The following is a 27,800-nucleotide window of genomic DNA, read 5'->3' on the forward strand; positions in this document are numbered from 1 at the left end:
TTCTTGTGAAGCTTTTTTGTGAAGTACATTTTATCTATGAATTACGCATCAAATGCGTACTTTTACTCTACGGTCATCTTATTTCATTTTACACACAAGTATATGTATAGTTTTTGGAATAACTAAAAAATACAGTGAAAAACTTCATTGTGTAAATTGTATAAATAATAAAATATTTTTTAAACCGACATCACATAACTCATTTACTTCTGAAGCGGAAATTTATGGACCTCAATATCTAATAATTGTAATAACCATAATTGCTCGCTGGAAACATTAATTAATACTCACCGGAAATGGAGAGCTAGACCGTTATATATCGAAACACGCACAGCAACGACGATTTACTAATTCCGTATACACCTGCGTTTCCCATAAATTTGTCAGACTTTGGACATGTAGCTTTCTGGGCCCAAAGTATGCATTAATATTTCTCTTCGAGCCGCGTTCAGAAGCGGTAGCTTCCGGTACTATCGAACAATGTCCACGTGCTGTTGGTTGTCCGAAGCTAGGCGGACAGAGATGGAGAGAAGGGAAGAGAAATAGAGAAACAGAGAGAGAGAGAGGGGGGAGTGAGGGAGAACAGCCTGATAGGACAGGCAGTGATTTCGCTGCTTACGCCTGACCCATTTCGCATTCGTACCACTTGCCGGTCGAAATACAGCCTCGTACGCTGTCGCGTGTTTGCGCAGTGACTACGGATGGCCGGTACGAGGTTTGCTAGAGGATGAGGCGGTGGCGGCATGAGGAAAACGGAAGAGGACGGATCGGGGATGTGGAATGTGAGCGGCAGGGCGAAAGGGGGGAAAGGAGAGGGGGGGGGAGCAAGCCGGCTCGCGGGGGATGTTCGCAGGACGAGTGCGCCGGATTATATCCGGACCGATTCTACCGAAATGTATCTCCGTCGTTGCGCCTGAGCACGTTCAGATGTGCGTGTGCGTGCCTGTCGCATACACGTGCCCGTGTGATATTGTCGCCGCACAGTGCGATCCGGAAATAGAGAGTATACAGACGCAGCTAGTAGACACGACGAAAAATCATTGCGTCGATACGGTTAGAAGCTCCGGTTACCAGCTTTGAAGCGTATATATTCTCTGCTTTGAAATATATTTCACTCGAAATTATTTTGACGAGGATGAATAATAAAATCCGAGAGATATATACAATATGTATATATGTGTATGTTTAAACCATAAGTTTTATAATCACGTTATTACGTTTATCTACATTTTTCTTTGAATAAATATTAAAAATACAGGTTAAGCTCATATGACGTTCAGTCACTCGGATGACATTCAGTCACAGGAAATAGGAACGCCGCGCGCCGGGATGTGTATCAAGTTTCTCTAAATAGATTAATTTATATAAATTATACGTAGCTTAAAAGAATATTCCAACGAATATCGCGAGAGAGAGAGCTCCTATATATATTTTTACCTTAACCGAATTATTGTTCTCTGTTCCATTAGAGTTTAATTTTCGAGATATTCTGATTAAAACGTGTAATCAAAGCACGAGAGTGCGCCAAGCAGGTCGATCGAGCAAGTTAGTTAACGAAGTGCCATTCAGTGAAATAAACGGTTACTCGGTGTAAACGTTAATTGGCACGATTTAACCTTAAATCTACCAATAACTAGAAACGAAGGTGCATCGTGTTGTCAAAGCAAATATGAAATAAATGGCTGCGAAAAATTAACACTCTAATTCAACTCGACATAATTTTTTGTCTGTATTAACTTCAATATTATGGTAATGTGTTCAATCGATACATTTCTATTAAATGTGAATTGTATATATAATTCTTATAAAAAGTACAACAATTCCGTTTTAATTTCGTTACAAATGTCATAACCATTGATGATGAATAAATCGGTAATAGTATTTCATGCATTTTGTACACGTTATTCTTTTATATATTCCAATCCCTAAAATGCGAACATAATTTTCTTGCTTTATTACATACGTTTAGCTCAAAAAAGCGAAAATCGAATATAACTGAAAAAATATGGAAGGACGTTTCTGCACGGACTTTTTTCTCCAACCGCCGCGGTCCTCGGCAGCTGAACTACTTTCCGAGCTGTCGCTCGAACATTTTGATACATGTTGTAGGACAAACTGCAGGACGTGTGCGCGCACGCGCTTACCGAGATTGGCAAGCCGAGCGCGAGCTCTGGACACACACCGACAGGAAGTTGGTGTTCAGGGGGTTGGCGCGAGGGTAAAGAAAGAGAAAGAGAGACTGTGAGGGAGTGAGAGTGAGAGCGAGAAAGAGAGAGAGGACCGTAGGGGAAGGGATGGTTTAAAATTTCACAATCCAGCGGTAAGCGATACTCTGGACTAGGCTCATGAATATTTCAAGGTGTTTCGATACACAGGAAATAGGAACGCCGGCGCCGCTGCTCACCATGCGAGCGACGACCGGCCCTTTGTCTCGGTTCGGAGCTTCTACCTGCACGAGACGCGGAAGTCATCCTCAAGGTTGAACGAGTGTCAAAGTATATTCGCCGGGCGCTTTAAGTGAGGATTATCCGATCGCTTTTCAAAATTCTAAAGAGAGATTTATACGCGTGATGCGCGTGGAGTACCGATCCCGAAAACTGACAGATCGCACGTATTCCGCGCGTAAGTCATTGGCCGAAAAAATCGTGACGATCGTTTATTTTTTGCGTTTTAATGGTATATATCACGGTGAAGTATTTTGACATTGCGCTTGGACTCGACTGCATCGGAAACACGTGCCGGCGATCCCCCCCTGTGACCTGCGACATGACGGCTCCTTCATTATTCATCGACGCGTTCTCTTATCCACTTTATCTTTCCTTTGTCGTCTATCACATATCGATCGGTCGTGTGTCACAGGGGTTAAGTTTGTTCGCAAAGCGCGTAGTATCGATCGTGCCTTGCATCATCGTCCATTGTTTCGCCGCGCGGCGAACAAATTAATAGTTCGACACAATGTTTCCGACGTCGACGACGCGTTCGCGTTAAAACGCGAGGACGCGTGCCGACATGCGCGCGGAACAAGTGCTCATTATACAACGTTATTTATCGCTTTTTATAATCCGGTCGCGCGGGTGAAGGGAGGAGGGGAGAGGGATACAGCGCGGAGGTATCAGCAAAACCGGAAGAACTCGGGACAAACAAGTGCGCGGGAGAGGGGAAACGCAAACTTTGCCGTTGGAAATTTAATAATATCCTTCCGCACCGGGGAATTTAAAGACTTCATAAAGTCGCGCCTTAAATGCCGTCGGCGTGTCTCGACCCGTCTCAAAAATTTCATTACGTTATTTACGACGTTCCTTTCTTATCTTTTCGTTTCTTCTTTTTCTTCATTTTTCCTTTTATTTTCGTTTCTGTCGCGCACGCCAAGGCGAGGCGGGAGACAGACATCCGAAAACGGAAGCGACGACGTTGAAAACAGGAAGGGTACGAAACGATAAAACGAACCCTTCGCGACCTCTCCGCTTCTCCCCGCGTCCATCGCAAACTCATTCACCTGAATAATTAAGCGGCGCCGCTCGTTGCTCAGTACATTTAATACAACTTCGAACTTGCGCTATGCATATTGTCCGCCGACTTCCGTTCCCGGGGCGACCGAGGTGCCTTTGACCTAAGGTACCCCACCAGTCAGATATAAACGGGCGACCAGGAATCGGGAACCATCCGCGCGCGCCGTTCCGTTCCCTGCTCGCACGAAAATCGCCATATATGTATATATACATAATGCATGCAGAGGGCGGCCGATATTATTTTTCCGCGAGTACTATATCACGCGAGGAAATTACAAGCCCGCTTCAATAAGTAATAAATAACGTCATGAGGTGGTTGCGGCGAGAGAAAGGGGGAAGGAAAAGAGAGAAAGGGATAGAGTCGTGGGACACGTACAGTCGTCTTTCGTCCTATCTTCGCCTCTCTCTCTCTCTCTCTCTCTCTCTCTCTCTCTCTCTTTCGCCTTCTGCCTTCGCCCCCTTTTTCGCGTTCTCCCTTGTATTGTTAGCACGATGATACATTGGATTCCCTTAACGTTTTACACAAGGCAACCCCGAAAGGCACACGTACGCGAACGATACAACACCGTCATACATGCAGAGACAAAATACACAGATCGAGTGGAATCTTTCGCACTTTTGTATTCTTCCCTTGAGTGAAGAGCTCAATTTTCTCCTTTCACGCGCGTCTTCCCTCCCTTCGATCTTCGACTTTCACCTTCTGTACCGATATTTCGGTGTTTCACACTGACCCCGAGAAAGGTCTGACAAGATATCTAGATCTAGAATATGATATATCGACAGTAAATATATTCTCAATTAAAGATGAATTTATTAACAATCTCATTCGAGATGGATAATTTATTCACCGGGAAATTCGAAGTTGATTGTAGGTCAATCGCGAACCTGTAGGGTTTCCGGCTATAATTTCAGAATCCATAAAAGAAGCACCCCCGAGCAAAATTAATTGGCGTAAAATTGCTTGGGATTCTATTAGTTTTTCTCAGAAAATATATCTCCTCTGTATCGAACTATTCGTAAATGCTAAAGCGAAAATGCCAATCAGCGGTTCAACCAAAAAGGCATTTTTTCCTCTTTTTTTTGCCTCGGCTGCGTATAATATGAGAAAGTCGTTGCAAATGAGATTATGGTTGTGTGTGTGTGTTATTGTGTGTGTACACTGGCGTAATAATTACAATTAAATTACAGTAGGAGGTACGAGAACGGAGGGCGCGTTTCGCATGCTTTAAAACTCATCGCCGTGATTTATCGTAAAAATTCCGCGTGCAGACGCGCGAGCAGGAACTTTCTTCTTTCCAGTCTCCGTTGCCGGTATACAACTCGATATAACTGGCTGCAGAGCATCCTCCTCGAAGCCGAAGGTGTTGCAGACAGCCAGTTCAATTTCATGGCTTACACTGTTCCTCCATCCGCCGCAGCCTACCGCGCGCCATCTTGTTTTTTCCTTTTTTATATCATCCTCCGCTGCCTCCTCTCTCGTCTTCCAGCACCCTTTAAAAACTTTTCTACTCGGCATCCTCGAAACTTTCAAATCACTTCCCCGTTTTCCTCGAGCTTTTTAAAAATTCATCCCCCCTCCACTCGCACCCATCTCCCCTGTCCTCCTCAACGAATTGCGCGATGGATCGAGCATCGGGGGTGAGACCCTTGCAACGTGGTTGGTGAACGCTTAATTTGTAATTGAAATGTCAAGAAGTCGCGTGGCTTGAATCAGCTAGTCGCTAGTCGCGGGAAAACGAAATGAACAAACTGACAGAGAGAGAGAGAAAGAGAGAGAGAGAGAGAAAAATCCGCCCGGGCGGAAATGATTAATATTTCCTGACAAAAGTGCTGGATTGAAATATCAATCGAGGAACAAACGCGACAATCATACTTCCTTTCGCAACCTACATCCTACATGATGCATGTCACTATGAATATTTTTGTATCTTTGGAACTTTTATAATTTTCGGCGCTCGCATCGTCAGGTCGCAGTGACCTGACTGAATCATAATTTCGTATCTTCATGAGTCTATAAATCCCGTACGATTATTTATCGAATCATTGCATAACCCAGTTTCCCATCCGCCAGACCAATCGACTGTGCCGTCGATAGATACAGCTTCCGCGGGGAGTCGACCGTGGAGACTCAAATTTGCACGTTCACGGTCGAGCGGGCCGTTCCGCGCGCCTTATTCTCCTTTGCGAATTTAAAATCGCCGTAGACGCACGACGTCGCTCAACCACGAAACGAGTCCGGGAGTAGTAGTTCGCATGATCGATTATCGATAACTCCGGCCGGCTTGAACTTTCAAAAAAGTCCGTCCCACCCGTCTTTCTCTATTTCCCTTTTCCCCACTTTAACTGTCCATTCGCCGCTCCGCTCGTTGCTATTACCCCTTTCCTTTCTCAACCTCCCTTTTTGTCTTTTCCCTCGTTCGATATTCGCGGCCTGCCTCTCGCTCCACCATCTGCTACCCTTAAATGGTCACTCTCGAGGATCCACTTTGTGCCGGTACGGAACGACTCGATCGCGAGGGAACGATTTTTCAGCCGTTTGACTTTCATTTCCTAATTGCCGCCGCAACAGAAGCTGTCGCGCTCAACTACAGAATTGAGAAGTGAGAAGTGAGAAGTGAGAACTGAGAATTCATCATGCCCTTTCCCGGCTTACATCGATCGCCGTTGAATACTTTTCATCGCCCGCGGCCATGCGGAAGCTCGCGATGAGCGGAATGGCGCCGACGGACCAGCGCGCATCGGAAGTGGGACGGAAGAGCTGATTAATTATTACTGCAGTACGATTACGTTCTAATCTGGCCGTACGCAATCGTGACTGCTCATTTAAATTCCGAATCTGTTTATCTAATAATAAGCTGTTAAAAGCTGGAAATTTGTAATGAATAATAAGTTGAATATTCTCGAAAAAAAAATCTACCGATTATTCGAGAGAGAATCATTAAAATTAAGATTATATGGATTAATGGATGTGGGACGCATCTTATGCGTCAGTTCAACATTCATTAAACGCGATATTCCAACGACGTACAAGTCGATACGTGCAAGTTAATGAAGGCTTGCATAAAGACGGCAAGCTCAACTAGCGCGCGGTATCGGACAAAACTGTAGAACATGAATCGCGCTTTACACACCTGCATTCGGTTACGAGATGACGATGACGGGCCGAAACCGTCATTCAGCCGAATTAATGCGCCGCCAAGCTCGCATAAACCAGCTTGAAATGAGCGGCCGACCATGCGAAATTGCGAAATATGATACTCCGAAGGTGTTTCATTCCTGGAGATTTCATTGTATCAAATGACGACCGAGTGTGTGGTGGAATCTAACGGTATACCACCGTGAAAGCATTCGGATGCAGGCCTGTCCGTTGCGCGCATCTCTTCCGTTCTCGACTTTAAAGATTCACGGCCCTTAAATCGACAAACGTGCTCCTTCCGTGCGCGAACACATGGGACGCATGAGAACACACGGGAACGTAACAAGAATGAAAATGTGTTGCCTGCAGCAAACCTTGAAACACGTTTTCCTCGTGTCGCGGCTTAAGTGCATGCAGCGTGCTGTAAAACGAATGTATGTTCCATTATCCTAAAACTTGTCGCGGATACCACCGGCGGGAATGGCAAATGACGAGAATACATTGCGCGTAAAAGCAATTATATTCTCAACAAACAATAGCAATAGTTAAGAAGAGAGTGTTCTAAACGGCATTAATAAACTACATTAGAAGATTAACTTAACATTGCGACGTTAGACGCAAGTTAGAGGCTAATTAATGGAAAATGGATACCCCGACACCAAATTTTGTTTTAGTAATGAATTAACAAATTACACTGGAACAAGTTACATACTGTTTGTGCTAAATTCGGAACAGCGCTGTCCAGTTTAGCGTCTCGGAATCAATACATTTCAGGGTTAGCTGTGGGATACGCGCGTGTAGCGACGGCGCCTATCAGTCGACAGTGGTAAACCCGGCGTTCGGCCAGACTAGTGAATAGGGACGGAATCACGGACGATCGAGGAGTCAAGGCTCGGCTTATACTGGGAAGAATCGATCGTGCGTTTATCTCGCAACCGTCTCCACGGCGATTCTCGATGTCCTTTAGTTCAGGCTTAATGATGCCTGAACTGGGGCTTAATCGTGGATTAAGTACGATCGAGCGGCGTTTCAATGCGATTTAGAAAAAGGTCGGGCTGGGCATGCAAACGATCGCGTTATATCGCTCTTCTCTTCGTCTTTCGTTCTTATACCTCCCTCCCTGCGCGCATTATAATTTAAATATAATACTGTCGTACATTATCGTGTTCAATATTTGTAATAATAATTTTTATGAATTAAAGACGTGACATAAAACAAGTGCAGAAATGTCAAAATGTATTAACATAGCAGCGGAGCGGTTTGCGGATTTTCTGGTCAAAAATATTCGAAATATATTAAAAGACCTCATGCAATGACGCTATCTAGATTTCCTCTTGCTAATTTTATATTACTTTCTTGTTCACGACTGGGTGAATGTAAAGAAAGTCCAAGCGAATGACATTTCTGCCGCTCTTTGTTAATCAAACATAATGTTGCTCCGTGGCCTCCGACACCTCCGTTAATTATAATAAGCTTTGCAGCACGGTTGACTGGTGCTGCGAGCGCGCGCATTGAGGTCGACAAATGTATATATAGAATTTATCAAACTTTGACGAGATCGAGTAACTCACTAGGAAAGCGGGCGCCGGGATTAATCAGCTGTTTTATATACACAAGTGTACTCTGCATGCCGCGAACGTACACAGAAAGTTCTGGTAATAATCGATAAGTGTTCATAATTGCGGGCTTATACACGCCCATAGATTATACGCGTTGTGCTCAGAAAGTTTGTTAAGATACACGCGATTTTTATTCTCACGAATCGTGTATGCAGTCTCGAATAAATTATTAACGCGAACGAAACGAAATATTCAATGACGGCGGAAAAACTCGTTGCCAAATTGTATTTTTCTACAATACACGAACGACATGCTTAAATCCTGATAAGAAAAAAGCAAATAAGAATAAATATGAAAAAACTTTTCTTGAAATAAGTTGCACCGTGTTTGATTGCATTATTTCATATTCGTTTATGTATACTATTCAAGTATTTTGAGCATATCTTAGTTTATTTTGAAATGTGCCATATATTTGGTCGCAATTTAAAATCACGTAGACAACGTACTTACGAAATTTGATTCGAACACATAATCTAATCTTAGCAGCAGAGGCTGTTCTGACATAACTCGATTTGAACATATATTCTATAATTCTATATGTTGCGTTAATGTACAAGCCTTGAGGCATTATACACTTATCTCAGAGTAAACCTATCACGCAAATTGTGCGAAATAGATATGAGATAGATTTATCAATCTTTTAATTGAATATCCGACAAGACCATTATGTAGCTAATTATTTCCCATTTTGTTTTTGGTCATTTTTAATAGATATGTTGTTATGTTTTACAACTTCTTTCTTAAAGTAAATGAATATTATATATATATATATATATATATTTATTTGTGAATATATGTATATATATTCAAATTTTATTACAATACATTTTCAATAAATGCTAATTTTCCCACACAAGCGAGCCGATAATTCCATCACGAGACAAATATTAATTGAACACGCATCGATATCGCAACTTGATACGGGTGTGAATAATCCCGATAGAATTATTACGAGTGAGGTTTCTTCAGCTGTATATTTAACGGATAATCATTTAATTACTTAAACAGATATTGCCGATGCAAACGAGTTATTAATTGAATGTAACAGGATTAATGGGATTAATATCGGCACACTTCGGCCGAGAGCGCGTAAATTCCGCGCGTAAATTCCGCGATGATATCCGTCGCTCCAATTTCTTTGAAAGTTTCCAAGAGTATCGCGGCAAGCTCGTGGGACCGCACAGGTAGGTAGGAAAGGGCAACAGACAGAAGAACCACATTCCACGTCGCCTTTTTTTCGAGGAAATTGTGAAGTGTTTTAAGCAAGGCGCATAATTCCTCTCGACGTATATTCACGGTAACTTCCGATTTTCTACCACCGGGCCCGGCCCGGCGCCATGGCTCTTAATATTGGATTTTTGTGCCGTCTAAACATGAACACTTGAGCGTACTTTTCCTTAGAGAGTAGGAGTGCGCGTGCACCTGTACTCGCGTACAACACTCACACACATACACGCACACGGCCGAATGAGGGGTATTGCATACGCAAACACTAAAAGCCGTCGCGCCCCCAATGTTCTCTATCATCGTTGCTTTATTCAAACTGCTTGCTTACTCACCTTGCCGCGCTCGCGAAAGTATTATTCGCATAAATCCGTCGTTACCAGTCGGAAGACTCGGAAGCTGATAATCCATGTAAACTTGACAGGTCCTGTAACATCAACCGGTATATCCATTTTAAAATATCGTTTGTAAAGATCTATAAGGAAATATTATGTATGTATAATAATACATGTGTTTCTTTTATAAACAATAATGTACAAAAATGTCTACTTTAAGGTCCAACAGTGAAGCGTGCGAGAACAAGTGTTAACGTGAAAGTTTCCGTAATGTTTCACGAAGAGTGAGTTTATTTATCGGTCACTGTTGTTTCCGCTGAACTTCACCATCTTCGGGGAGTTTAACCCGCGAAATCGAATTTTATATTTTACGCTAGTTTCTTGGGGAAACCAACGCTTCCGCTTCTTATTTTCGCATCAGGGAGCTGTTACTGTGTCGCGATACCGCAATCCGCTTTTCCGTCTCGTGCTGCTATTCATGGAGACGACTTCTTGAATGAAAAAGAACAAGATTGCGCGCCTTGCGGAAACGATATTCTCGCCTCCCTCATTTCGGTAAATCGCCTGCGCCGTACAGTTAATTAATTATCTCGCGTTTCAATCTACCGTGGTGGCCGGCGGCCGTGTGAAAGTTTTATCTCAGCTCCGTTATCGCACGGTATTCATTAGACTCATCGGTATTTACGCCGTCAAATACGCCGGGCGGTAGGGTTGTTTGCAAAACGCTATAACGCCGCTCCAATGATTTTAATATATTTATCCGTTAAACATGCGCCGATGTGCACGTTTGTTTACAGGTGCGTCAACGAATTTGCGGAAAATACCGATACCATCGATTTCCAGTTGAAAACTCTCGGGTCTAGCATTTAATTGGTATTAATAGGTCATTGGAATTCGTGCCGCGCTCGTCGTTCCCCCGATTCAAGCCCACCCTGGTATCGCGTTTCCTTCCGATTTCGATCAATCGATCGATCGGATCGAGGTGATTCGCGTCGGCGGCACATCACGCGGAATTACACGGACGCGACGTCAGTTTGGTAGAAAATCCCGAGATGCATCCGCCCGCGCCGGTCTTGCATGAACAACGGATAGTAACGAGGGACGCGCGTACGTGAGGGAGGATGGGCCGGAGGAAGGAAGGAAAAAAAAAGAGATCAGTGCGGCGCAACGAAGGAAAAAGGATAGGATTGCGGCACGGACGAGCGAGTATCGAGCGATCGTTTCGGCGAGGCGCGCACGTACCAGGCCGAAATCCCTGATTTACCGCTCGAGAGGACCGCCGCTTACTATTCCCCGACCGCTGGCAGCCACGGCGACGCTAATTCGTGTGCGTGCGTGTATTAATACGAGCGGGACGTGCGCACAGTATTATACACTTATGCGCGCGTGACGATTTTTTTTTCTCCTGTATAGCCGCGGAGAATCCACGTGCGCGCGCCCATATTAGCCGTGTCACCCGCATGGTGCCTTGCATATGGCACGTGTACACACCCTCACAATCGTGTATCTAAGCGAATTTGTCTCTTTCTCTATCTGTCGCATTTAGCCGAATGTTTACACGTATTTATACCTTGCCTAACTATCCGCCATCCCTTCTCTCCCTCTCGTGCATACGCGCATTTAGTCAGGTTTGTGGATAGCCACGCGCACGAGAGGAAGAGCAACGGCCGTGGCGTAGTCGCGGGGGAGGAAGAGAGAGGGACAGCGAGACACATCCCTGTGGAGGTGCTCGCACATGTGCATGTGCGCACGTAATATCATTTACACTCAGCGAAATCTACAAACGGCGCGAGACCGCGGGCTTGCCGAGCACCGCGCGCCGGTTTATCACGTTAATATATCGTCCCAGATTAATCGGTTACTTTTTAGTTCCCCGAGTTTCCCGATCATCGCGCGGTAATTTCGTAAATGGCAATCTCGTTAAAACTTTGCGATAACGCGAGACCCAGCGACGATCCCGCGGGACGAAAAATTCGATGGCGCGTGGATTAGTCGAGCGTCTTTAACTGTTAAAATACCATCCGTATAGCACACGTTCGCGTTTAAATATAGGCAAATATGAAGGATCGTACGAGAGCGCAACAAATATCTTTTTGTTCTTTCGCGCCGTCACAAGAGCATAAATAAATAGCTAACGTGAGTAGCACGTAACATTGCGCACGCACGAGCGGCACGATCACAATATAATGCAACATCCTCCTCAACAACATCTCCTTCTTCATATTTATTGCCAGAAGTGCGCGCGAAGAAAAATCCTCGCGCTCAGTTTTCATTTCCACCCTCCGTGCGGCACTGTACGGGCTGTTTGCCATGGACTCCTTAAATTTTGCAGAGCATCCCGCCCGCCGTACTCGCGAACGGGCAGACGGACAGATCCGAGCTGCTTCCTCCCTCTTTCACCCCATATCTCCAAACCCTCCCCCGTCCTTATCCTTCCTTCCCGACGGAAGGAAGGCGGATTCAAAGCCGAGGCGTTGTCACCGCTTTTCCACGGCGTAACGACCCATCCTTCTTCCCTCTTACGCTCTTCCAACACACGCACACACACACACACACACACATAGACAGACACTCCACGTTCATTCCTCTTGTGACTCTCGCCTTCTCTTGCACTATTCCTCCTTCGCCTTTCTCTTCCCAGTCTGAAGATCAGCTCGAGTGGCTCGGCGTTTTGCGTGTTCCGGCAATTATTCCTCGGCAGTCGTTAATCTCCACCCCCGCCATCTCCACCCTACCGGCACCTACGACCCCTGTCGCGTAAATACGCACGCATTCCGGCAATCTCGTTGTCTCACGTGAGAGCACTCGAGGCGCTTTTTTTTCCCCTCGCCTCGGTGACTTGTTCTGAATAAAACCGCGTGCACATCAGTAAGCAATTAGCAATGAATAGTAAATTGTAAACAGCGAAACAGGAAAGTTTATTTACTACTGCACCGTGCAAAATAGGTTTTTTTAACTTATTAGTAAACAAAATAGAGCAAAAGCATTGCAACTACTTTATTATGCTTTTTTAATAGAAGATGAAACATATACATATTATATTCCTTATACCGTCATCATTAGATTAATCAAATAAACAAATGTAAGTATATAATTTTAAGAAAAGTCTTAACAAGTTTCATATAATTCATTTAAATTCTTTTAGACAAAAATATTTAATTCTTCTTATTATCTCCTTACGTGATGTTCCAATATTTATATTCGGTGCGTCTAACAAATTTCAGAATGCAATTTGCGTCTGTCCTATTCATGGATATGAAATGGAGGAGAGAGATAACCGAGAGTAGTAGAATAGTAGAAGATGTCTTCTGCGACTTCCGTCCCGTGATTACTTCAAGCTCCAGAGTCACCGGAGTAAAGTGACCGTAAAATTCAGCTGAATCTCATGGCTCCAAAAATTTAAGAGCCTACATTCCTATAATTTGAGGTCTTAAGCCGGCATTTAAGTTGCACGTGCCGCGAGGCCACCCCAGAACGCCCAACATTATTACCGAGCTTAAAGCTCGCGTGCCTTGTAATCTTGAGCAGTGGAAAGTATATAATACGGCAATTGCCAGCTCGTTTGAACGAGCCCTTATGGCGGCACGAATCTTTCTTTTTTTCTTCTTCCCGGCTCTTTGATCGTAAAATATCAGACTGGGCTCAGATTGGATCGTAGCTCTCAGAGGATAACGTGCGCGTCGGCCATGTCTCGTGAACCCTTAAAGTGCCCGTTGTCATCTTGAGAGGTGCTTTGCAAGAGAAATGCTATTGGATATTTATAGAGGTACTTTAATTTTATCTGATTACGGATTTCAACTCAATGTTACCAAGGGCGAATCGATTTTTTTTTCTTTTGCTGTGCCGATCACTTGTATTTGGCATTTCAATTTTATTTTCAATCTCATGTATAATTGAAATAAGACGGATATTTAATTTATACAAATTTTTTTCTTCGAAGAGCACATTCGCGATGTAATTTTAAAATATTAAATTTAAAACGAGTTGATTTGCGTATTTAATTTTACTTTTTATTATTAAAAATAAAAGATATGATTGACAGTTTACGAATTTAAATTCGAAAGAAGCAATTTTGGACAAATTTATATGAGTTACACGTCATAAAATTTTCGGAAAGACTTGTATAATTTTCCGAAAATTGAACGTCAGATCTTCGCTTGAAAAGTCGCAAAAATAGCCCGATAAAAAGTGAATATCGCGGTAATAATGAACTCATAAATCTTGTTAAGACGAATCATTATATGAGTGTGATCGAATAATGTTTCTCTTCGTCCGTTCCATAGATATAATCAGTTGTTTTTTTTTTATTAGTCGACAAGAGAAAACATGTGTCACTGCGAGATACATTATTTCTCGTTTCTTTAAAGATCATCCTTCCGTTTTCCCGGATCTATCCATGACAGCTAAGAGGACCGATTCGATTTTGCCGTGACAGCGATCGTTTTTCGGGCCCTGCCCGTTTGGGATCCCGCTTTGCACGCGTAGCACGTAACTTCTCTTCCCTTCGACCGTCCTCGTCTTTCCCTCCTCGGCCATTCTGTACATTTTTCGTATCGCATTCGCGTTTCACGTATCGCACGGCAACGAAATTTCGTGTCCTGTTTTAAATCTGGTTACAGTGATGTATTGTCCGTCTAGCAACGGTTCTTCTTGGAAAATGATTAAACGGAACAAGCTCGTAGCGCATGAAAAGCCATGCGATGCTTAAAAGCTCATGCAATGGGAAAGCCCATGTATCGATATTACAACGCAATATGTAACGCAGCTATAATATAGGACATATAAATCGTAGAGCGGCGTGATTTATTAAAATTGCACGCAAGTTCTATCTCCTTATATCATTAAATTGTTAAAAATTGTACAACTTATTTAACACACAAAATGTGATTTTTATAATAAATATTCCTCATTTAAACTCACTTTATTTCCAATTTCTATTATCGTTTAATTATTAAACGTTTAATAATTTTAATATATTAAACTGTGACCTATATAAACTAAACCAGTAGCAATTTAATTAAAACGATTATCTATATTATATTTAATCTTTTAATGAATCAAACTCGTAAAGCGTGGGACATTAAGGCTATTTCGATTTTTCGCAAATCAATTTTTTTCAACGGGAGAACTATTAATTAAAAGGTCAGTTAAAGCTTTGAAAAACGAGTGAAGCTCACGTTTTTCATAATTTGCAGATAGTCGTTAATGCCACGCGAGATCGAGCGGCTTCTCCCGTCTTGAATGCCTTTTTGAAAGCCTTCGGTATCAATAATTCGGAGCTTGATAGTGCTCCTTTCAGAAACGCCGCCTTCTTCAAGATTCCCCGAGAGCGTCGCTTTTCAGCCCAGAATCTCGAGCTCCACGGGGCTCCGTGCCGCTTTAAGTCTCGCCCACCGTAAAAAGACGCGAACGTCGCGTATCGAGAGGATCCTCTGATTACACATGGAGATTCCTCGAGTTGTGAATAGCGTGCGCGTGGAAAGCGGGAGCCGCCGCGTGCCGAATTCTCACCGCACGAAGAACGCATGCGGAAAAGAATGTTTCGTCGAATATACAGAATCTCGCCGATGTACGGGATATCACGGACGTAAAAGGAAAAATCTGTTTATTTTTCCCTTTTTTTAAAAACAACCGTTGATATGCAGATGTCAATTTTCAATGTTTGATCGAATGTTGATTCAAAGTCTCGCGAGAAAAACAACGGTTGCGCCACGATTAATAATGTCATAGTGGAATTTCGAGGACGGCGCAGTAGAACGGCGAGTTTGTTTGCTCTATCGTAGTGGTAGAGTCAACGATTTTCCCTCCGTTCTTTACGATCAAGAGATTGATGTCTTTCGAGCTGGTAATAAGCGAGAGGAGTGCCTCTTGTAACTTTTGACGTTCGAATTTGCACCCTTTGATTTTGGACGCGAACTGTACACGGCGTTCGCCCGTGCGCATCGTTCGGAACAAGAAAAAAGGACCGAGAAGCGTAACGCGCGAGGCCCGGAAAGATTAAATTTTACGGTCCGCGGAAGCGAAACGTAATCGCGCGAGTTCCGTGCCGCACCGCGCCGCGCCGCGTCGCGTCGCGTTGCATCGCAAAACGCACAGCATCGTCCGTCATGGTGATTCTGGCATCGAGGGACGAAAACGAGGGGAAAGGGCAGCCTCGTTTGTCGTGCGCGCGCGCGCGCGCGTACACACCCTTTAATTACAAATTAACGGCTTTAATCAGGAAACTTGCCAGCTAGAGCGCCTCGTATTTTCGCGTCAACCAACGACGTGTCTGCCCCTTCCTCAGTCCTCTCCCCTACTGCAACGGTATTATCATCGCCAACGCAGCACGGGCGCGACGTATACGGGACCACATCGTTCATCGCCACCTTATTGGCCGAACTTGCCAACTAATTTTATTAAAACCCCCTCGCCCCATCGCATCAGCAGTGTATCCCGGCGGTTCGCTCGTTCGATCCCGTAATTTTCACGTAAAAAAAACCTCACCGGCGATCACCGCGGATAATTATATCTTTTTCAATATTTTTCTTGCAAATTGACGACCGTTGACGGTCGTTACCGCGGGATACCGTGGAAAAATAAAACACTGCCGCACGCGCGCGCACAACAAACGAAAAGTTCGGGGCAAAGTGCATGTCGGTGCGAGTGGCCGCTCGATATCTATTTAGTCTTCCGTTACTGTGTAACACGCCCGGCGGGCACACGGAATAACGCGGTAAATTACGGTATTTGGGACGTTTATGGCGCGGCCGCGCTGTGTGTTTCACCGGTAACGATCGGTCCGCCCTAAAATATTCCGCCGCGTATATTTTCGCAGTATCTTTTTTAGACGCGCGCACACAAGTCTCCGCTGTAAATCATCTCGAGAGCCTTAAAGGGACAAGAAAGCGACCTATTGAAAAGATTTAGACCGAGATTTATACGTTCAAGGATCGATCGGAAATGCTTGTTATCGCGATGAAATTTGTGAAAAACAATATAACGTACCGCAAATGATATTACGCGAAGCAGCACGTAGATCTTCATTTAATTTATATCATCGCACTGCGGATTCTTGGCGCGTCTCGTTTAAGTACGGGGCCTTCGTAGATTTAATATTTAATCGATAGTCGATACCATATCTATACACCGAAACCTACGCTGGAATTCTCCGCATGACAACAAAGAGTAACGTTACGCGCGACGTGGTACTACTGCTACTAGTTTCCGCGATTTATATGTATGTGAGAAACACACCTCTCTCTAGTAAGAGCGGGTCATTAATGCTTCTCCTCTTTCCTTTTTTCGTCCGCCCTCCGTGAGCACGAGCACGGGTGATATTCTCGCGCGTGCGTTTCTCACCCAGCGTCTCCCGTCTCAGCCGTTATTTGCCGCTCGCTTAATACTCGCCTCTCTCGCGAGCTCGTCCGGGAACACATAAATCGCGGGTGACTTTGATGTCACGTTAACAGTTACGTTGTATCTATTCTTTCTTCTGACATGCGCTCGTATATTTTCTCGCAAAAGCCATCTCGAATGTGCCTCCCCTCGAGGGCACCTTCTCGAGCTCCTTTCACGACGCACGGAGATTGCGTTCCATCAATTCACGCGTACTCGTAACTCGTAACACGCGCTGCAGTTCGCACCGGCACATTCTATGTATAAGCGCGTTATTAAGAATGACACGGCTGGCTGACTAGAGTCGCCCGTTACTACTTACTCGCCAACCTGCCAAGTCGTAGATTCGTAGGTCGCGTAGATTCGTTAAGGGATATCGTTATTCTTCGAGGATTTATGGAAGAAAAATCGAATACTACGATCTTACGAATGTTCCGACATGAATTTTATACCTCGCTGCCTAAGTAAGCTTGAAAAAAAGCTCGGATAATACGGTCCGTTGACCGGCTCCTTAATAAATAATGCTCTGCAAACGTTGCACGCGATCGCACATTTAGGATGACCATTAATCTTATCGGATCTCGGTCGTTAATATTTTACGTTCGGCAAATATAGGAGGACGGAATCGCTTTTACGCTCATGCTAATAAATTATACGCAAGATTTTTGGAATGATTTAGTTTAGTTTGGCATTATGGATACCTTTTACATTTGTTTGCGCAGTATTATTAGCACCATAGTTTCTTTTTTTTTTTAGCCGCCAATATTCTCATAATTGTAATAAGGGTTTGAAAAAGAGATATTAAAAAGCTAAGTCAACCAACTTTGGTATTTATATTGGCAGTACGATGAATCTCGTGAAAGTATAATTTGTACGGTGAGCTTTTTCCGTCCTCGCTATACATACATCTCTATCCCGTTAAAAAAAAAAAACGATTTTAAAAACGATGAAGGAATTTTTCCTGGAATGTAGCGATCGTGTAATTGAAACGATAGATACAGAGTGCAGCTGTAAAAGAGTTTAGGTGTTACTACACGCTACTCGTGGGGATCTCGCGTGTGTAACACGGGTGAACGAATGAGGTTACAGACGCCAGTGATGCTCAACGTTTTTGGTCCGCTGTTTTTAACAGTTTAACTCTAATTTAGAGATGATTGCAATATGAAACATTCCAATTAATCCATAGTAGCTTACATGTTTTAATGAGCCCAGATTAAGAATGTTGAGATTATTAAATATTGTACAACTTATTTTTCAATAAATTCGAATTATATGTGTATGTGAAATGTGAATGTCAAAAATCCTTAAAAGTACTTATTAATTTCATATTTGAATTGTCGCTTAGAAAAATTACTGAACGGTTTCGATAAACCGATTAAATTCACTGACACGGAAATGATAGTGAATCAACATGAGGAACGTATCGCCGACGTTTGTAATTTGCGCGACGTTACCTTCGCTCGCCTGAGTGATCTCGCAAACGCATTTGACAGGATTAGTTGACTGCGGCACTTGTAATTAACAGCACTTATCTAAACGAGTTCGGGAGCCCCCGCGAGCTCAGGGATTAAATTAGATTCGTGCAATCTATTACGCGCGTCCGGAAGAAACAATAGTCGCTCGCGTTGTAACTACGCGTTGCGCTATGCCAGGCGGTCATGCGCAACTACGCCGACGCCGCGACGGTTAAAAAGGTCGACGTGGGAATCATCCGACTACGAGACCGTACACCGCGTTCTTGTTTCAAAACCGAGCACACACAGACCGCAACGCAGATTTAGATGCAGGCGGGATTGTTCGGCAGTGACTCTCCCTCGTTTTATTGAACGTCTGCGAGAGTGCCTCTTTTTAAAATGTCGACATTTACATAACATTTCCATCAATAAAAACTTGAAGAGATACAAGATAAGATTCACAAAACTTTTATGAAAATATATAGATAGGTTTTGCAGAATAGCTACTACAAATCACAGCAGCTACTTATACAATCATAGATTCACGTTAAAATTATATAATTTTAGCGGAAAGGAGGAAATTATTTTCGTGAAAGGGTGAGCTTTTCCAAAGCGACAGAATCGCGACTACAATAGCGAGAAGATGGAGTTGATCCAAATATTGGAACTTTGCCGCAACGAGCACGATTAAAATCACCATCGTGACGTGCGTCTCGTATATACGACTCGAGCGCTTTGTCTCCGCGTTCATAGCACGGTCGCTCTCGACTCGAACAAGCGACAACCTCGTCGACCTCCCTTTAATAATTCAGCAGCACTGCCTTCTGCCGCGAATCCTGTTCGTAGGAGTGTGATAGGGGTATCCTCCAATACTCCGAGTCCCTGAAAATTTCTTGTCGAACCTTGGCACCCTACACCGTCAACGAGAATATACGACATTGTCGATAGGAGCACACAAGCGGATCTAAAAAAAAATGAACGAACCCAAACTTTGTTATAGGACCATCACAACGCGATAGCGTAAACTCGAAAAATCAATGTACCGAATAAAAAATGAATGCACGTTCAGAAGATGAGAGTAACCTAAAACTGTTTAATATATATTAAGTCTTGAAATAGACACTCTGACTCGTATTGTCTTATTTCTTTTTTTTTATCCGTTCTACTTTTCCATACGAAAAAGAATGAATGAGCACCATCATACTGTCGAATTTAATGAATGTCGAATATCTTCATTGCTATATCTCATGTTCTGATTTTATTGCGGGTTTGCGGAACATGTAACCAACCAATATTAGATCAAGAAGTGTAATTTACATCTATTTCGAATTAATCAAATGGAAATTCGGTGTAATATAGATCATGTAATCAATGTTGCAACGCGTCTTCTAAAGATTATACAGATCAAAGATACGATGTAGTAATCGCCATCGTCAAATTTGAGTTTCGCAGATAATTTGTGCACATGAATTTGTTGAAAGTAAATGCCTGGGGGAAGAATATTGCATCAAATAGACATTTTGATACGGAATGAACATGTCTTAATGTGCATGCGCTTACGTGAACAGATTATAAACGAATAGATAAAATACTTAGCATTTTAAGAGTTATTTTTTTCACCCCTTTCGCACGAAAGCACCATCGATATTCGCTGATTAGCCAGACGTAACCATTTTTCCAAAATTAATTTGCAGCGCGCGATATGTAACCGGTCAAAAGCGCAGCAGTTATTTGTACGCTAAAGTGGCTAATTATGCCGGGATGAATTTTGGAGCGTCAACGTGGACGTGCATAAAATACCGTGGTATTTGATATGAAAATCGATTACGCAGACTGCACTTTATCGCAACGTTCCGATGACGAGCGAATGTGTTTGATCTCCGGCGTTCGTTCCATGTTTAGCCTGCGGTATCTGTATTTAATTGCCAGTGCATTGCACGCCTCGTTATTTCCATCACGCGAATTGGCAATATTTAAATAAGCTCAACACAAATGTGCTTTCAATCCTGACAATTAATCGATCCGATCGTTCGTATTCCGTAATTACAGGCGTTACGTTTGTCCACTCGAGTGACTTGAGAAGCTGGCGCTCGTCGTTTCACTATCGAGCTGGCAGGCCGGCAAATGTCCACCATTACCGTTCGCTCGCAATTCAGCTAAATTAATTAACGGGGACAGAGAAATGTTCTCTCGGTTCGCAACGCCGTCATCGAATTGCGGTACAGTACGCGCGTCACGTGTTTTTCAAACTTCGAATGCACTCGGAAAACTTTTACGCGTACACGGACCAACTTGGTATCTCATAACTCGACGTGTAACGCTAGGAACCTCAGCCGCGCGTGCAAAAAGTTACGAATTCGCAGAGACAGTCGAAGAATCGTAAGTGGGAACTGGACGAAACGAGGCCGTATAAAACTGTGCGAGCTGTGGTACTTATTGTTAGTCGATTCTCGCTGGAAGTTCAACTCGTCAAAATCGAAGCCGCCACGGTCGCACGATGAAACGGAAATATCTGCGCACTAATCTGTATGCGCGAGATTGTAATTATAGCCCACCGCGTTAAAAGGCGAGATCTCGCCAAATAGAAGACAAACCCGAGCCGAGTATATGGATATACCGCGTATAATTTACTTTCAAATCCAATTATACAATGGCAAGGGATCTTTGGTCTTTGTCCTTCTCTCTCTCTCTCTCTCTCTCTCTCTCTCTCGTTCCACTTTGAAATAAAGTACGTCTTTCGATTCTGGGAGATCTTCCGATCCTTCCGCTCAGTTTTAATGGTTCATTACAACGCTCGTATGCCTCCAGCTGGCCGCGAGAGCTCCGGGCTTATTAAAAGTCCCGGCCGGTCGTTTCGCATATGGCAATACAGGGGATATAAAAATTTAAAAAATGTAGATATACGCCAATGGCTGCGCTGGATGCGCCTAATTGAGACCAGCGCTTTAAAACGAACGAGCGCTGCTCGATGAAGGGAATCTTTCCTTGTGCGGAGACGAGTACGGTCGCCGAGCAGAGAACGCGAGGAATTAAAAGGACCTCGTCCGGGACGTCGCGTCGAGGGAAAACAGTCGTGCGGGACGTACACAATAACGAGAAGTAAATTGAGAGGATTACCGACGTAGGACACGCCGCGGTAAGCTTTAAACTGTCCGTTGCGACGAGCCGACTCGCTCGCAAGCTGCTGGCGGGCTGAAAATGCGTCAGGAGTTCCCGGGGATCGGTCACATATGCAATGCCTGACACGTTTCACCAGGAGCCTCATGTAGACGAATATAAATGGCGACGAAACGGCCGGAAACCCGCGGGCGTTTTAATCTACCGGCCAGCGGAGCTATTACTCGCCACCCGGTGGAAGTCGTTTCGAGACGATGTGTATGCATGTAAAGGTATATGTGCGGGCACCTGGCTTCCTCCGCGGTTCCACCGTCCCAGGAACAATAGAAATTAGAGCTCTACCTATCTCCATGAATCACAGGTCTCTAAATCTCCATTTGGGGGAGAGGGGCAGAGAGGGGAAAGGTATTATTTCTGTCCGACGCGAAATTTTTTTTTACGCGTTGAATTTTTTCCATCGGACTCCCACAGGCCTATTCGCAAACGTTTCGCGGCCAATCCGCTTCTTCTTCCCGAACCCCCCGTCAACTTGAGTATTTTACGCCGTACACACAGATTGGTAAAAAAATGTATTACCTTCGAGAGACTTCGCAACGTGCATATATTTTCCGTGGTTAAAGAATGCCAAGCGAGCAATCGCGCTTATAAAAAGCTGCAAGGAGAAACGAAGAAGCGCAGAGGTAGAGAGAGGCAGCGCGTCGCTCTAGGATGCATGAGGTCATGAACTCCTCCGGCGAATTTATCGCTTTATTTAAAGGCCACTACAAGCTAACGAGACGGTTGACATATCCACTTTTCCACCGCGAGTACAATTTAGTGGCACGTTACACGCCAGCGCGCCGCCCCTTCTATGAGTTATCATCCTTTGAAAGCCCCCGCGCATCTTCCGAAGCATTAATCTTGCTTGGAATCCCTTGCACCTTGGGCACCACCTGGTACATGATAACGTGGAATGAAGCTCCCCTATTCGTAGACAGAAAGTAATTTGTTTCGGTTAACAACACTATTTGTAGCTTTGTTCGTGGCGAGATCGAAACAACTTCCATCGACGATATCTCACGTGGAATACCCGCTGTTGGCTAGGTATTAAGAGCGAGATTGAGAAACCTTGGAAGGCGAAGAGATTACGCGGCGCGAAATAATGCTTTAAGTAATTATTACAGCTGGAAAATGTCAGGACGGAGCACGCTAATGAAGATAATACTCGCGCTGTAAATCGTGCCCACATTAAAATGCGCTCTCCTTCACTTCCCTCCCCCCCTCTCTCTCTCTCTTTCTCTCTCCTCGGACAGGGGAAGGTGAGATCGGTGGTTGTAGGTAGAGAGAGGAAAACAGGCGCTTCTCTCCTGTAGCAAAAAGGATTATCCACCGTGAAACTATTTACTGATTTAAACGTCGCATAAATCTTCCCTTCTAGTTCAACGGAGATTTTACTTAAAGGCCAAGGAGAGCTTGGCGCCTACCCTCTTCTGACTAAATTCATCGCTTTATTTAAAGCCCCATACGAACGTAACCGGGCGGGACGCGTATCGCGTTTTATGCTTCGCGGGAAATATTTACTGTCTTCACGCACGCCACTGTATTCTCCATGTTGCCTTATCGCGCTATACCCGTGCGCGAGGAAAGAAAGGGCTTCCACGTAGTCCTTTACCTAATCAAGTATTTACGAGGCCGATACTGAGGCCATCGAACGTATAATAACTCGATGCAATACAGCCGCAAGCTGAGGAGTGGCGCGACACGATGACTTTTTCGTGCCAATGACGTACCTAATGCCTTCGCAACAAAAATTCTATTGCTGGAATTTCTGCCTGAATACCTCACCCTTCTTCCGACCTCTCTATTTTCTTCGGATAGTAGCCACGCTATCCGAAAACGCCCAGAGGCAACAGCAATGGTGTCGAGAGTAAACATTAATTTCGCCGAAATTATACGCATGACCTACCACTAAAATATCGTTCCTTTCCCGTCACGCGATGTCCAAACAAACGGCGGATTACCTTTGTAATTGTCGAGTAATCTGGCGCACAGTAAGGTGGCCGGCCCTAAAAATTCCCGCAATACGATCCGCTTGTAACCGGATCGCCATATTGGGATTGTAAGTCACGCGAAGAGTATCCGCTTTGAACACTTAACGTCCGACTTTGTCGGTGGCCGTAGACGTCGTAATCGTCGAGTCTCCTTCGCGCTCTTTTACGAGCTCGTATGTACGATAGTAAAAAAAAAAAAAACCGTGTCCGTGCCATTTTGAAGGCTCTTCCCGCCCGCAAGTACGGACGAAAAGTGTTCGTATAAAACTGCATTTTCTGCCAGCGTGGCGCTCAAAACTCCACTTCGCGCTCGGTTATTACGAGGAGGAACGAAACACTGGCGGACAATGACCCAGAAATATTTTTAGATGTCCTATAAAAGCGAACATCGATATACGATGTCTAGCTTTGACGTCACGTACGTAGGAGATAAAAGAAAGCCGAGAAGCGATAAATAGGATTCCCGGGATCTATCGTGCAACCGGCACAAATTTTTGGGATACGACTTCCCCGTTTTTTTTTCAGCTAATGGCAGTAAGATAGCAATTGAATTGAATTTTCCGACTATCAGTTCCACGTGCATTATGGACGGCTCTCAAAGTTGTTATTTAGTGCAAAGTGCACCATTGTTTATTTTATTGTTCGTGCTATTTGCAGCCATTAGCGATATTGCAGACCGAGCAGATCTCTTCGCCATCGCGCGTAATCTCGACCGCAGACCGTGACGCACTATGTAATTTAACGGTGTACCACTTCGCATAACTCTCCAGCAAAAAAAAATAATAAAAGAGAAGAAAGGCAAGACAATGAAAGCGGGGTGCTAGTTTTATCTTTGTGTCGCGGGTAGCCGTCCATCTCTTGAAGGATGGTAACCTTAAAGTAGTCGATCAAAAACACGCGTAGCTTTTGGGTCAGGGGCCAATTTCCCGCCGGCTATAATCCGAGCACATAAACATTCCCGATAAAGGCGAGCGGTATACTTCTTCACGTATACACCGCAGACGCATCCGCTACCGCTCACTCCGCAATAAATAACCGTACAGTTTTAGGGTCGCACGCGGATCTTTCCGATTGTCTGACGTCATTCAGTTTTTACTACCCGTCACTTAACAGTTTCTCACGTATCTCCGCGTAGTCCCTGTTAAACTATTTATATCGCGTCTCAAACGCATCTTTTGCAAAAGATGGACTCGGTTGAGCACTCAAGATAAAGTGCCGTAAGAATAAAATGCCTTGATATAATCCAGTTTGAATGAAAAGTGATAAAATAGCAAATAAAAAGCGTAAAATTATTTATACAAAATGTCTCTTTGCAGTAACCCTTTTTGTTACTTGCGATTAAATGTAGAATATGTACTCTTTCTTTCGGATATATCGTTGCTTTTATTTGACAAATATTTTGCAAATAAAATTCAGTCTGACTTGAACTCTTTCCCGCAGTGTATAAAAATTATTTCTTTTTTTCTACTCTTCTTTTATTACAAGAACAAAGTCTTGCAATATGCTTGAACTGTAAATCACAACAATATTAAATCGCGTGTGACATTCTTGCTAAGAGTACTAAATTGCAAGGAACGCGATTTCCACTTCTATTAGGATTTTTGCGGGAAATATCGCGGAGTCATTTGTTTTTTTGCTTGCGGTCGCAATAGTTTCTGCGAGCGGTTTAGCTGGATACTCCAGAAGCCCAGCACGCTCGTCTCCGACTAAAAACGAATGCTGGGATCTCCTTATCGGATGACCAGTCAAAAGAGTGAAGGCTCGGCATGCTGCGAAAGGAAACTTAAAGAACACGATTTCGTTGGCTCGTTCCGCTTTCCTACATGTTTTCTCACAATTCTCTCTCTCTCCTTCCCTCTTTCTTCCCTCCCCTCCCCTCCCTATCCTTCTTTCCCGTCCTTTATTTTGCTCTTTACATCAGCGTTCGCGTTCATGGGAAAACTCTTTGAGTGAACGCATGCCGCGCCACGTTTTCGTCGTACGGACGTAGGTGAAGAAGTTCCCTTTATACTCGGACCATGTCGAAAGAGGCCGGGAGAGTGAGGACGAAGAAAGAGCGCGCCGATGTGTAACCGGTAAATGTCACGCGACCGTAATTTATTTATGGACCCGAAGGGGTGATGGATGCGACGATGTTGCGCGGACGGCGCAGGTAGATAGGTCGAATCAATCGATGCCGCGGGACGCTCGGCGATAATACTGCTGCGATACTTTTCGGATATCCGGATAACGGAAAATTACGCGGAATCGCACAGCGCCAGATACTAGATATGTCAGAGTGTCACGGATAAGAAAAAAGATCGAGATGTGTATGCATGATAAATGACACGGCAAAAGTAGACAACACCCAATCTGAATAAATTCGAGAAATCAGCACAAACGACTGCATTCTTCGCTCCAATCTTTTGATCGCGAGTATGTAACGGAGGACACTTTATACATATATATACGTATTGTAGATATTGTTATTCTTTTTTACATATTAAAAACTCTTGTCATGATTATTGAACCATGGATCAGTTTTGTAATATGTTTCAATTCTGCATTAATTATTTTCAAGTAGAATCCAGATCTGATGCATTTTAAAATTTACCTGCATTTGCGCGAAAGGCTGAACGAAGCTATAAAGATTTGTAAGTGGTCGAAGTAGCGAAGAACGCCTTTAATCTCGTCTATGACGATCTCGCACCACGCCTGTCAAGCAATAAGTGAATGAAGGCTTTATCTTTGTGACGAACCACGTGCGTAAGTCTCTTAGCCAACTTTCACGTAACTTGTCCACGGAGACACAATAAAACCTTTTATATCGCATGGCCAGGGCAGACTTGCCCGCGTGTGCACCTTCGTGACTCGTTCTCGGACATAGAGAACCACCCACCTGCTTTTTGTCGTCGCCTCACGAGTATATCTCCCGTTACCTAGCACTCGCGTGACTCTTCCTCAGACATAATAAAACCCCTTTATCCATCCGCCCTAACTACCAACCCCATCGTACTCGCAAACATCCTCCATTACTGCGCCTTCATCCGCTCCTTAGCTTGGCTGGCTTCTTTAGAGTCTTCTTCTTTTCCTTCTTTCTCGACGTCGACGTCGACGACAACGACGAGGACGACGACGACGACGACGACGACGACGACGACGAGGACGACGAGGACGACGAGGACGCTCGTTTCCCGGACGATCGCGAGAAAACCTGCACTCGCAAACTCGAGTGCAGTGCGTCGCGAGTACATCACAACGTCGACGAGGAAGATGACGAGTAGCATACCCGCAAAGGGGTGAAACGAGAGCGGGGAAACGAACGGCATCATCCGTAATGGAGGTGCATCGTCGTTCGAGAAACGTAAGCGGATGTTCAATGGCGGCGGCATCGAATCCGCCCCGAATGCGAAACAGAAACGGTCGGTCGGGACTTGCAGCGGTGAGATCGCTCTTGGTTACCTGAACTTGAATCGGAGAGATACCGAGGAGAATCAAGATTGTTCACAATAAGGTACAGTTATGTACACATTGAACGAGCGAGTGAATAAGCTCTACCGTTGACAGTTAAGAGGATCGGCGTCAATGATGTAACGCAACACAAACGACCGCAACCTTCGGCTTTATTTAACTAATTTATGCAACGGAGAACGTTACATACGTATATTGCGAGATATTGCTTCAACTATCATTTCATCGAAAATACGCTCTAAGTGCAAAAAAGAAATTAATCTCTAATATACGCTATACCTCTTTTCGGATGTTGTTCTCGAAAGAAAATCAATTACGGAAGAAATAATTATGGAAAACATCTATTGTGTGCGCTGTCCCGCGCGTAATGAAGGCGAACTCGAGCGATCAACCGCGAGCGCGGAGCGGCTGCTTCCCAAAGATGTGCGACGGGGTACGCTTATGAGACGGTACGCGAAATGGGTTAATGACGATTGCATATATCAAGGAGCGATACGCGGGGAACGTCGAGGTAACGTCGTAAGATATCGCGGCTCGTAATTTTTAACG

The 27,800-nt window shown here is 44.2% G+C and overlaps 2 protein-coding genes across 3 annotated transcripts in view; one reads left to right on the forward strand and one right to left on the reverse strand.

Moving 5' to 3' along the window:
* The window catches only part of LOC112464437 (nephrin-like), a 347,896-nt gene that overhangs the window by 194,936 nt on the left and 125,160 nt on the right, over positions 1-27,800 (forward strand). The gene's annotated exons all lie outside the window — the stretch shown is intronic.
* LOC112464440 overlaps positions 1-27,800 on the reverse strand; it is a 119,685-nt gene that overhangs the window by 61,623 nt on the left and 30,262 nt on the right. The window contains exon 3 of the mRNA XM_025031414.1: positions 9,824-9,915. Within this exon, the coding sequence (XP_024887182.1) occupies positions 9,824-9,899 (76 nt within the window). The 5' untranslated portion in view covers positions 9,900-9,915. The remainder of the gene's footprint in view (positions 1-9,823; positions 9,916-27,800) is intronic.

Source organism: Temnothorax curvispinosus, unplaced genomic scaffold, assembly GCF_003070985.1.
Source record: "Temnothorax curvispinosus isolate PA1 unplaced genomic scaffold, ASM307098v1 QBEX01014232.1, whole genome shotgun sequence".
Taxonomy (NCBI): domain Eukaryota; kingdom Metazoa; phylum Arthropoda; class Insecta; order Hymenoptera; family Formicidae; genus Temnothorax; species Temnothorax curvispinosus.